This window comes from Anarhichas minor, unplaced genomic scaffold (genome assembly GCF_050575085.1).
Source record: "Anarhichas minor isolate MPS153535 unplaced genomic scaffold, ASM5057508v1 ptg000030l, whole genome shotgun sequence".
NCBI lineage: Eukaryota > Metazoa > Chordata > Actinopteri > Perciformes > Anarhichadidae > Anarhichas > Anarhichas minor.
In genome coordinates this window covers 11,367,772-11,381,075 of record NW_027466476.1, presented here as the reverse complement: position 1 = coordinate 11,381,075, position 13,304 = coordinate 11,367,772, and the positions used below count along the sequence as shown (strand labels likewise).

Here is a 13,304-nt window from a genome sequence, read left to right as displayed (position 1 = left end):
ACAATTATACTGACGTCAGTTTAGAAAAGAAAATTGCTTCTGAAATTCATCTTGTTTTATTATTTTTTTCCGTTTTGTTTTAAAGCTTCAACTCTTACATTAAACAAATGTCCAGTATCCTATTTACTCACGTTTCCCACGATAATAATACTCCCCATTCTAACCTTTGCATTGTTCATTGCATGTCATTTAAAAACTAATTCGGTTAAGTTTACGAATTAAAACATCTGCTGACGGGATCGTGCACCTGCAACTTCCGCCGCCTCGTCCTTCTTCTGCACAGATAAATGAGTCCGTGTTAAGCTCAGAGATCTCACCTGCTTTAGTTCTCAGCTTCAAACGGGAAAGGACGACGATTTACAGGAAGAAACGATGTGTCCGCACATTCGAGCATCAGCAGAGAGACTGTCCATCTACTCAAACACTGGTCGCATCCTCTCCTCCTCCCTCTATCTCTCCCCCTCCCTCTCTCTATCTCTCTCGCGCGCTCTCTTTCCTCCTGTAGGCTGTGCGGGTTCTCGCGTGCGCGCTCCAAGCGGTGTTTGGGCAGGTCAGGTGTGAGCGACGTAGACTCCCGTTTCATTTAAGAATGATGCATTTATGTAACTCGACATCGTTGTATTCATTGCCTACTAATAAGACTGAATACATGTAAAGTCAACTTTAAACATTTTGGCCAAAAAAAAGAAACAACTTAAAATATATATATTTTTAATTAATTAACCAGGAAAACCTCCGTGGAGATTATACATTGTTAAAAATATGAATCCGGGCCAGGCAGTAATAACAACAATGAGAAACGACATAAAACAGATGACACAAAAACATACCACAACATCAGCATTAAACTGAAATAAACAATCCTTTAATAGGAATTTCAACAATGTAAAGGATTGTATTCTTAACGCAACCTAAAGGCCACCTTTAAACAACTCAAGAGCCGTCTATGCTAACCATCAATAACAAGGACCGATCCCAAACAATAATTATACAACAATAACAATATTTTTTATGTTAAGAAAAAAACAGCAGGTAATTCAACATAAACAAACATGCAGGATTCATAGCTGGTCTATAAGTTTGTCATCTCAATAGGAATGTAAATAAATAGATGAATAAATATCAACATCTTGCATCAGAGAGATTCCTTTGAAGTGAGGGTCTGTACCTTTAAAAAAAGAAGAAACAAAACATTTCTTATAAATGAAACATTCAATTCATAAGCAACTAAACACAAGCTTGTCTTCAAGTCAATGCTCTCAATATCTTTGCTGCTACAGCTTTACTTATGGTGGCTAACGTTAGCTAATGGTGGCTAACGTTAGCTAATGGTGGCTAACGTTAGCTAATGGTGGCTAACGTTAGCTAACGTTAAACCTTTGATAGAAGTTGATGTGTTTCTGACGTTAGTCAGTTAACTGTGTGGATTCTTATACTTGTGCCACTATTGGGTTTTCTTTTAGTGTTTTGCATATTCCTGTTATTTTAGCTTGTAGCAACAATAGTTGCTGTTTGTTGCAGTAGAACCAGAGAAAACATCAGACATAGCATAACTTCAAACGGTAACACATTCAGCAAACACAGACCAACATTATGACTCATTTTGGAGTTGTGTTTCTGGCCCCGCAGCCTAGAAATCCAAATATTCACTCTCTTTTTAGCTCCGCTTTCCTCTGCACCAGCTCCTAAGAAACAATATCTATCTCTTCGCTGCTCGGTGTTCCTCTTTCTTCACTTCCACTTTGTCGTTCTACAGTTTGGTGCTGGGCAGGTGTCCGAAAAATGTTGCAGAGAGCGGTGAGAGTGAGCCAAAACGGTAACATGTCAGCCCAGAAAACCAAAACAGAAGAGCTGAAAGACACTAAAATGTAGTCTTGATTCATACATTAATTTGAGCAGCTGTGAAGAGCAACAATAGTTGTAGCATCAGCAACTATGCTACAACTATTGTTGCTGAGTTAGTATCAGATATTTAAGTGCAGTCTTTTAATCTGATCGTCTTCATCTCTTGTTTTCATATCATGCATTTCATTTTTTTCGGGACAAGCTAAAGTCTAGACCCAAAGCTGCAGTCTTTCACGTCCAGGAATGATTAATTGGTTTTCCCAGTGCGTTTATGTCTGAGCAGCCTGGCCTGCAGCAGCGTTTTATTGACGGACACAGAACAATAATGGCAGGTGGCCAAAGCTGGTTCATCTGCAGCACTCGGAACACAACAAAGTAAAAAGAATCCAGGTCACCGGCTCCCAAACTGAACCTGAAAGCAAATCTGAGAGGCTGGCAAATGATCTGAGGACATATTCTGAATGAGCAAACATGTTCACACTAGAGGCTGACTCACAAGCCTTCTCTGCTGCAGTGACTTGCTCAAGGGCACTCTGACAAAGCAAAGCACATGTTCACATTGGAAGAATTGACAGTTTTGGCCAAAGTCTGGGTTCAAACCCGCCGGGCAGCTGGCTTTGTTTTGTGTAGTTTGCACGCTCTCCACGTGTTTACATGTGTTTCCTCTTCTTTTGTTTACGGTGTTTACGACCCCCAGTGCTGGTTAGTTCAGCTGCAAGTCCCCAAAATCAGCCTTGATTTATGGTGAGAATTTGAGGTTATGCCTTTTGAAATGCACGACGTTGTTCACAGTGCAGTCTGTTGCTCAATCGTTTTTGACCTCCAGTTGCCAAAGGATAACATATATTGATATGTTGTAGCTGAAATGTAATAGCTTGGCAAAATGTAAAGGTCATAGTTCATCCCGTTTGGCCTCCTACCTCTGGAAACACATCAATATCTTCTTGTGATCCATTATCATGTCTGTGGGTTATGACCAATACAACGCCTCCTGGTTGGGCACCACTGCTTTAGTGTGATTTGTTGGTGCTTAATTTTGTATATTTAGTGTCATATTTTCATGCCACAGAGAGTGATTGTTGTATTGGTCTCTTTTATATCATATGATGCTGTGTTTTTCTAAATGTTAACCGTCCTATTATCTTTGGACATCAGTGTTTGTGACATAAATGTAGTTTGAATGTCATAATCAGGACATTTGTTGACGGTCCTTTCTTCACACGTTGCATGATGATTTTTTTTTACCACTAGATTTGAGGATGACGATGCAAAAACGTCAGTGTATGTTGTCATTTTGTGCTTATGGGACAAGTTTGCCTTCAGATTAAGACAACAAGCCGACATGGTTAGCTTTATAATGGATCATCGTTTGGGTTAAATTCAACCTGTTCTGGAAGAAGACTCTCGTGGCAAACTTCTCCCCTGTGCTCATTTTGTGCAGACCATAGATTAGTCAACATGACATCTGTGAGCATCCAACATTTTATTTAAACATTATTGTTGTAAGTTACTTTACAGATATTTAAACAATGTGGTCTAATATGTTATTTCAACCCTAATGCATTACACTTTAAACAGCAGAGTATGATAGCGTACTTACTTTATTTAGAATAAATATTATAGGATAATAAGTTCTGGATCCCATTGATTATTTTTAAATGTATACAATTAATGCTAAACATGACAGATGTCCAATTCAGTAATCATTTTAATGCCGAAGGGTAGGACACTATTTCTTTATTTCTTTCTGAACGATCACACATCATCAGAGGAAAAGACAGGTGTGGCTTTTAGCACATATGGTTACAAACCACAACAAGCGAGCAGAACGGTGCGACTGATGAGTGTGACTACACATGTGAATCATGGTTTAGCTTTAAAATGTATTTTTTATAAATAATCATATAAATCTATCCGTCTCAGTTCATTATTACTTCAAATCTGTGTGTACTGTTGTGAGTGCTAGAAGTGTAACTCAGCTGCAGTAACATCATCTGGTCACTTGGTGGAGCCAAATATACATTTTTATTTCCTGCTTCTGTGCAGAAAATTTTGCTCCAACAGAAAACAAATTCCTCATTATTGTGTCTCTCCTCACTGACTTCATGAAATATTGATCATGTTTTTTGTTTTGGCTTACTGAGCATTTTATAATGTTGTCTCTTATATTTCTCATTTCTTGAAGAAAGTTCTGTAAATGATTTAAAAAGAAACTTTAAGTGTCTTTAATATTGCTTTACAATATTTTCATGAATAACTAGTGTGCCTTTTTATAAGTCTGTTTCACTTAGTGGGTTTGTTTTCCAGGTCCCTGATGAATAATTAATTATGTCTGCATGACACTTTTTTGAGATTTTTTTTTAGAGATTTTGTTTGATTTGCTGATAAAAAATAAGGGCTGAACCTTTGCTTTTGAAGCCCACACCAGATCCAGAACCCTAATGCCCCTACAGACTGTGTTGACTCCCACTTCACCAGCCTCCTGTTATGCTTTGCATCAGTCTGTTCCTGGCTGATGTAGACTGTCACAGTCCAGCCAATCTGTGTCGAGACTGTGGCTGTAAAAATGGAATTAATTAAGTCGTAAAAAAGTCAATGTATGGGACGCTGTCAAAAAAGGCATTAAAGAGTCATATAGTATTCCATAAAAAATGTCACAAAACCTCCCCCAAAAAACCATCGTACAGCATGCCATGAAGATGGAATTAAAAAGGCAGAGTGTGTATACTGTTTAAATGTATGAAGTCATAGTAAAGAGCCGTAGTGTTGTAAGTCTTAAAAAACAAAGTTAAAAAATGTCATGAAAAAATTCAGTATAGTCTGTTGAAAAAATTAATGAAGAAAGTCAGAGTGAAGTGTGTGAGAACACCTGGTCTGCTGGTTTGCAGCATCTCCACTGCTGACAGGAAGAAACCTATCAGACTGGTTAAGAAGGTCATTTCTGTCCTGGGGTGTGGACGTGTTGGAGAAAGTAGAACGATAGCTAATCTATCGTCCCATATGGAAAACATGCTGCTTTATTATACACCGCTGTGTATTCAGGAGAGACCACAGCTTTTTTTTACATTACATCTAATTTCTTTCTGTTGCCTCTTGTTGCACTCCACCCTTTTCTGCTGTACTACAGTAGTCCATGCTGTAGTCTGTTTGCCATGAAAAAGTCATAGTATAGCATGTCGAAAAAGGTCATGAAAAAAGTAATTTAGTGTGTCGAGAAATGTAATGAAAAGTTGTATTATATCAAAAGAAATGCCATGAAAATAGTCAGTATGTCAAAAAATGTCATGAAGAAAGTCATCCTTCAGTTAGTTGACAAAAGCCATAAAAAGTCAACGTATAGTATGTGAACAATTTAATAAAGAGCCCAGTGGAAGCAGAGTGTCAGGTTAATGTGATATTTGGCTGTGTAAATAACATCTAGTATAGTACATCATAAAATGGTTCATAGCATAGCATAACATGTCTACTATACTGTGACCTTTTATGGCATACTATGCCGACTTGTTTCATAAAAATGACTTAAGAAAAGTTATATTATTGAAACATTATATTTATTTAGAACGTCACTTCTTGGTGTGATATCTATCTGCAGCTAAACTGCTACTCTTTGATAAGTGAACATTTATCTCCAGTGTCTTCACCTCCATTGCTTGAAGAAGTCTGAGCTGTGATATGAAGTTTCAAAAAGCTTGAACATTTTTATTGTTCTATTCAAAATGATATAAATAGTCACTTGATACTTTTAAACATCCTTTTATTAACTCTTTTCATCACCAATTCATTTATAAACGGTTCCTCTTTTCCATTTCAACAGTCAAAATGCAGATGAATGAACACGGAGGAAAACAAACTATGTACAGAATAAACCACAACAGCACACTGCTGAGGGAGGAGCAGTCGAGGCAAAGCACACGTCCGTCATTCAACTTCATCCTCTGAGCTAGTACCTCGAAAAATAAGTGTCTCATACAAACTTCGTATATAAAAATAATGGTTAAGCAAATATCTACTTAAACATGTTCTGTAGCTAGTACCAAATTAAATAACAAAATATTGGCATGAGGACATAATGAGACTACACAAATAGATTTATAAATAAAAAAAATGGAGGAAAACTGTACTTTTTTTAATAACATGAAAAATAAAAAAGGATATTATTTAGCATGTTTAAACAGAAATCCTCAGTTCACATTATTCGAGCACACTCACTTATCCGACTGAACCAACAGGGGGCAGCACCAGCACACTGGTTCGTCTATATTAGAGCAGGAACTAAAAGAGTGTGAATGGTTTTCAGCCCAGTTGATATTCTCAGCAGCAGTGGGGCTCATCTCAACACTGATCATCAGGGACAACAGGAAACACTATCACGACATCTTCCATTCAAGCTCCCTGCTCAAGGCTTCAAAAGAACACCAAGTCCAGAGGAAACAGGTTTAAGATGTTCAAACACTTACAGCTTAAAGCCGACTGAAGCCTTTTAGTGTGTCAGAGTTAAACCACAACGTGTTGCTTGCTGCTCAAGAAAACCACAAAACTTTACACAAACAAAACAAAAACTCTTATTAATCTTCAAAATGCAGCCAGTGCATTTCCTTACACATCACAATGAACACAAAGTTTCAGAAAAACACGACGCGAGAGACACTCTGGCGTCGCACAAACAGGAGACGAAAAACAAAACTAGGAATAACATCTGGCTTGAAGATGAACAGTGTTCCAGGCAAGTTCATGAGTTCTCCGTACAAATGACGCTGGCTCATGGAACCAGCGCGAGTAGCGTTTTGTCGAGTTAGCCAACCAGCGGCTAACTTTGTAGCTTTAGTGGAAAACAAAAAGTAGCGGGGGGGAACAAACAACCCCAGCGACTCACAGAAGGAAGCCTCAGCTTTACTGTGAAGGTTTGTAGCGTTTCTCTTCTTTTTTTAAAAGACTACAAAGTCATACAAAGAGGAGAAAACAGCTGTCCTGAAATATACAGCACAAAGAGGCGAGAGGGGGAGGAGCTTAATAGAAATCTGAAGGGGGGGGGCACAAAAGATCCTCGCCAGCCAAAGTAGAGATTGTCGTTTCCCCTCAAACACGGGGATACTTCGTTTCAGACAACGGCGTTGACCGGCTCGCCTGTCAGGGGTTTGTCTTCACTCTGGTCTCCTGAGGTTAGACCCTGCTCAGCAGAGCGGATCTGTGAGGACGAGAAAGAAACAGATGCTCGTTTGTTTTATGCGTAAACATCCATCACCGCAACACAATCCGCTGAATGTTCTTAACAGTCATTTATTTTGATTATTTTACAATGTGAAGAAGTTTTAAAGGGAACTTTTGTGAGTTCAATGCAACTTCCTAAAACTTATAATACTAATATTTTGATACAACTTGTTAATTTATGTGATCGGAACAGGACACCTTAATGAACATCGATATTAAATACAAGACGTAAACATGACTGAGTTGAGCAAGGATGCTAATTTACTTCAGTAGTCCCCAAACAATCCACTTCTGAGACTCAAAGGTTTAGAATATCTGAAATTAATCTACATTCATCGGAGAGAAAATTGAAAAAAAAATTGAAAAAGCACCATAAAAAGTTGAGCGAATTGAGCAAAACTACAGAAAATGTTGCCAACAAATAATCTACGTGATAATGATTAATGTTATATTGTTATTAGCAGCTTAAGATGCGGTTGCAGTTTTGCTCAAAGCTCTTGTTTCTCAACTTTTTTACAGTGCATTTATATTTTACTCAATCTTACAAACAAAAACAATCACTAAGAACTTCTCACTTTCTCCCTCCAGCAATCGTTTCTAAACAATAACAAATCAGTCAAATGTGGTGGAAAGGTTTCGATTATAAAAAGCAGGATCTCCGTCGCAGCTCGTCTGTAGTGGAGTTCCAGGGTTGATGAGTGTAGAGAGCCGGTCGTTAAACGGAGTCTCTCCGATCAGAGCAACACGTTCTGCTGACGCAGCTCGGACAGAATAAAGTGACAGATCGTGTCACAGCGGAGGCAAAGCTCAGGGGGAGGGGGGGCAGAGAGGCTCGGCGGGCGATGGCGGGTCCAAAACATGCTCTCACCTCCGACCTCTGCCAGAGGATCTGACTCATATTTCTGTTTTTGGAAACCTGCCGCATCACTGCTAACTTTAAATATCATGTGATCACCGTCTATAAATGCTGGCTTTACATGCCCTGACTCGTGTATTTTCACAGTCAAAGAAAGTGTATAAAATGCATCAGTAAAGCTGCGGGGAAACTGGGTTTGGACGAGTTAAAGAACTAAAACGTGATGCACCCCGACACATCTCATGATTGCTGGAGAAACCCGTTTTGTAAAAAAAAAATGTCCACGACTCAGTTTGAGTGAATTGAAGTTCAGCGTGAGCTGCTGAAGCGAGAGGAAATATCCCTCCGTCAGCTCTCCGGGGCTTTCCTCCACGAGTTAGAGGCGACTGAACAAAGCCCATTTTCTCTCATCCATCTTCTCAAACACTCGCGTCCAGAGTGCTGAGTGATAACGGGGGGGGTATCTCTCTGTGTGTGTGTGTGTGTGGGGGGAGATGTAATTGTGTGAAAATGACTGATGTCCTTAGCGCGTGTCTTTGCCAGCAATGGTGTGACAAAGACGAATGATGAGCACCTGTGTGTGTGTGTGTGTGTGTGCGCATTTATTGAATAGCGTGCAGGTCAGCATCAGTGTGACCTACATCCCTCTGGGTCTGCCTGTCCAGAAGCAGGACAGGATGTGAGCCGACAGGCGTGATTGAAAGACTCCAAAGCCCCCGAGGGCGAGTGTGTGTGTGTGTGTGGGGGGGGGGAGAGAGATCATACACACCTCAGAGACTTCCATCTGTCCTTCTCCATGTGGTTCTCAGGACCTTCGCTCTCGTACGATGCCAGGTACAACGCTGCAACGAGGGAAATCAAAGACACTTTAGCTTTTATAGAATGACTTATTTTAACAAGTAGAGGCTCATAATATTCAGGACTCTGCAGCCTACTTGTGTATTTTCTTCATATTTAATGCTTTTACTGTGATAAATGGAATGTTTTTGCAAAAGAAAATACACAATTTGGATGAGTGGCGAGAATCATTTTCCACTTTTAGACAATCTCGTTATATCACAAACGAAATCTGCAGAAACTGAAAAAGAAGCTCTCTTGAAGTTGCAATAAAACAGTAAAATATTTGAAGTGTCAACAAGCGAAACCATCGCAGGAACAAAAAGAAAGTAGTTCCACTAGATTCTAACTTAATGTGGAGCCTGAAATAAACTGTTTAAACAGACATTTTAAAATGGAAGGCATCACTTTCTCACACACCGTCTCTGTTAACAGATTGATTGACAGGAGGATGTTCACTATCACGGTCACCGATAGCGTCGGCTGTGGAGGATCAGAGCGCTCTCGGCCGATTGGTCAGTTCGGTCGGTGCACTTCAGTGTCAGGAGGATTTTACAGACCTCCCCCGCCTCTCTGATAAGACGGCGATAAGAGCCGGAGACTCACGACTTTGATGTGGATTAAAGGAGAAAGAAACTCTCAGCGCCGCTCCGGTTTGAGAGACGAGAACAACGTACGAGTGTTTGAGGCCGAACAGGAAAAGAGTCATTCTGTTGTGTGTGAGCTACTATATGTGTATATAATACTGTTATTTATTGTTATGTTTCATTCCACATCTACACTCTCACGGACAGTATTCTGATTATCATCTTGCAGGATGTAAAGCAACATGAGTTATTTAGTTAACACTGTGCTGTGTTGCTTTTATTGTAACTAATAATAATCCAGGTTACTAAAACTGATCTGACATGTGGGTTGAAACAGTTAAATTTGATTTCAGACATCTAGCTTAGCAGAAGTCTTAGCCTATTAAACATTAGTAGTCGAGTATTTGCTGATATGACAAAGTTACTCTGATAATGAGCGTGTAACTTAACTAAATGTTTCATTTTTTAAGCTTATTTTTAGCTTTAGTGCCTTAATTTAAAAGAAATAATCCAACAGTCGAGTAAATTATGAAGCTGCTGCTAGCAGTCGATTAGCCTAGCTGACCACAGCGACTGGGAGCACGGGGACAATAGCGAACGGTTTTCTGTCCGGTGGTAAAAAAAAAACACCAAAATAAATTTGACATGTCAAACTAAAGATTACGTGTGAATTAGTGACCTCTAGAGGTGATGTTTGGCATATTTTTAACGTTGGAGAGAGTGAACGAAACGGTTTCCCTTTACTTCCAGTCTTTATGATAAGTTATGCTAAATAGCATGTCTGTATGTTCTTCAACATACAACGTTAACACATACGGCGTGCTATTAATCTGACCATCTAACTCCTGGCCAGAAAGTAAAGAAACAGCACATCATGAAGATATTCTTATTTAAACAGTCTTGAATCGTTGATCGTTGATTGATTGATCGATTGGTAAACGTACCATCTTCAGTGAACACCGGAGCCGTCAGCAGGTACTGCAGGATCTTGCGATCCTTCTCAAACGGACACTCCACTTTCTTCCAGGCCATGAACTCGCTCACCTGTTTGGCGAGTTCCCAGAATTTCTGGAATAAAATCAAAAACAGAGAAAACGGGTTAATATTCAGACGGAATCAACACCAGTGTTTCCCAAACCTATTTTTTGGGGCAGGGGAACACTTTTTAAAAATGACAAACCATCGCGACCCAGACCATTTGTATTATGATTTCCGCATTACCGTAAAACACAGCCATTTAGAAGAGATGATAGTTTGTTAATCACAACTTTGGTTTATCGTGCGTTATTGAAAACATTTACGCATGTTGAATACTCTATAAATGAGACTAAATAAATATATTTGGGTTGAGTTGACAAGCTTTTGTTTTTTTCCTCTCATCAGTAAAACAAACAGATTTAACGCTAGCCTTCTTATCTTAGATTTCATTTCTTAAGTAGGCTACAATCTTTTTTAGAATACCAGCATTCAGGCTCCCTCATGTGGCCCAAAAGTGTACTGCAGATATAAATATTAAATAAAAGACGATTGAAGAACTTCTGCTAATTTATTTGGCGACTCCAATAAAATGAGGTTTTGCGACCGGTTGCTTATAGTCAGCCGTCCTGAAGTGTTAATGTGTTCAAATGTAGTGTTATGAAAGTCATAACAGGGAAGGAGAGGAGGAGGAATCAGCTCCAGGATGGAATGAAACCTTAAAATAGTGCGTGATTCAGTGTCGCTGTGACCAAAGACCAGTGGAAACACTTGGGAGTCTTCGGTCACCGGTCAGCGTGTTTGTTCCACAGAAACACAGCTGAACTTTAAACACTCTGGTCTCACTTCTTCATTCTCTAACGTTCTTTAGGGAAGTGGAGATAAATAAAACCAAATCCGTCACCATGTGTAGTAAATAGTAACAGGGGGGGGGGACGGGACTAGAGAAGATCTGTGTAATCTGTTGGCGGGGAGGAAACTCCCTCCGGGGAATTCAAAACTTTACCTCAAAGTTGACGTGTCCGCTCTGCAGCCTGTTGGCACAGCCCTCGTTGAGGAAGTAGATGTCTTTGATGAGCAGGCTGAAGAAAGGGACGACAATCTGCAAGACAACAGAAAGAGAAAGGGATTACATTTCACAGAGAAGATGCGAGGGGGGAACTCCATGTGAGTCACGGGTGTGTGATCTCTATAAACGTTCATTCAAAGGAGAAAGGATTACAATAGATATAAAGAGGATCTCTTATAATGTTCAGTATCGTTTCCAGGGAAGAAAGAGACCTTCTTCTCTTCTGATCAGGAACATGTTCAGCAAAAGAAGAGAGCTTCCCAGGCCTGTAGCAGCGTGTACAAATACAACCTTTAATAACCTAAAACAATGCACCCAGGACCAAGTGAGACCGGAGTAGAGAAGAAGAATTCCCCCTTTACAGTCCTTAAATAATTAATCCTCTCCCTCATACAATGATTCAGGTCACTGCTTGTCTGGGCACAAACATTGACGTTGATGGAGAGCAAAAAAAAATATCGGTACATTTTACGCGAGGGGGGGTTTTTCCTTTCTTCCCTGGCACAGAATCAACCGTTGGGAAATCAAACGGGCTGGCTGGTTAAATCTGCCATTTGCCAGTCGCTAAGGCTGATGGATAAACACCACTTTTGTTCCAGAGTGTCGACAGATTGCAGCAATCTGGTACAGTGACCTATAAAATATAAAAACTCGGGTTCGCCAGGAGAGAGGTGACAGTCGAACACATCTCCACCCCAAAGATCATCAAACATTCATGACGGAGCTTTTAAAAGTGCAAATGTTCCAGATGGAGAGCAGCAGACTAAATGATGCACAAAATGTGCATTTGATAAACTGTCATTGTGATTGTGTCACATGTCGCAAACTGTCCTCTTTAGTTCTTTACAAAAGCCAGCGAATCCTTTCATGTTTCGGGTCTCGGCCTTACTCGCATTTTGAGCTCGTCTCTGTGAAATTGCTGTCATTGAACAAACAGCTGACAAGAAGTTAACTCCATGTCAGAGAAGTCTTTACAGAGTGTCCTCCGAGGGGTCCGCAGCAGCAGGATGTTGTTTACAGGAGCCGGCGTGAATGCAGGATCTGAAGACTGTCGTCATGCGTGCACACGTCTCGTACACGCATGTTCTGCTTTTAGATAAAAGTGCGCCTCAGGAGCAGAGAGGAAGTCGTTGTCACAGCTGGATACTGTGGGGGGGTCTGGAACCAGAAGAGACGGCAGGTCTGGATGTGTGGCCTATAAATAGATCTACTGTAGAGGATGCGTCCTATTTAAAGCCGTTCACGCGTCTTCACCAGGATTTATGCGTTTGATGAAGGTTCAAAAGATGTTTAAAACTTATTTGTATTCATATTTGGGGGGCTTGTCAGTCCATTTCTTTATTTCAGCATTCTTTCTTGTTGCAGTCTTTTATTTTTGATCATTCGCTGACGTACTAAAACAATTATTTCATTCGTTTAGACAGAAAATCAATCGGCAGCAACTTTGATCACTTTGATCGTCTATTTTTTGATGAAACAAGTTCGCCAGGGGCCCCGGCGAACTTGTGACGAGCATTATTCAATATTTTCTGACATTTTATTAACTGATCGTTTCATTGAAAATAAGATGATAAGAAAACCTAGTTTTCTATTGGCTGCAGTCATTATCCTCACTACTCGTATTGTAATCCTGATATTCTATTCATTTTTCTTGGTTTTATTCTCGTTACCTGATAATAATCTTTACCGTTCACCTGTTGCGCCATAAGTCAACTTTATTATTACTAATGTGGACATTAGGCAGCAGGCAGCTTGTGTGTACACAACAGAAGCAGAGTCCCAGTGTGTCAGACAGAGAGCTGCTACAGCACATTAGCAGCACTCTGCTTGATGTGATGGATCGGTTATTTCAAGCTGATGAATCAACACGCCAACAACTGAGGGAGCATTGAAATCTTTCCGTCCTCGCAGCAATAAAACAAAAACA

General features: G+C 40.0%; 1 protein-coding gene across 1 annotated transcript in view; it reads right to left on the bottom strand.

Moving 5' to 3' along the window:
- Positions 1 to 5,582: 5,582 nt before the first annotated feature.
- rasgef1ba (RasGEF domain family, member 1Ba) overlaps positions 5,583 to 13,304 on the bottom strand; it is a 31,026-nt gene continuing 23,304 nt past the window's right edge. The window contains exons 11-14 of the mRNA XM_076104471.1: positions 11,315 to 11,410; positions 10,278 to 10,401; positions 8,679 to 8,751; positions 5,583 to 7,030 (exon numbers count right to left, since the gene is read on the bottom strand). Of these exons, the coding sequence (XP_075960586.1) occupies positions 7,006 to 7,030; positions 8,679 to 8,751; positions 10,278 to 10,401; positions 11,315 to 11,410 (318 nt within the window). The 3' untranslated portion in view covers positions 5,583 to 7,005. The remainder of the gene's footprint in view (positions 7,031 to 8,678; positions 8,752 to 10,277; positions 10,402 to 11,314; positions 11,411 to 13,304) is intronic.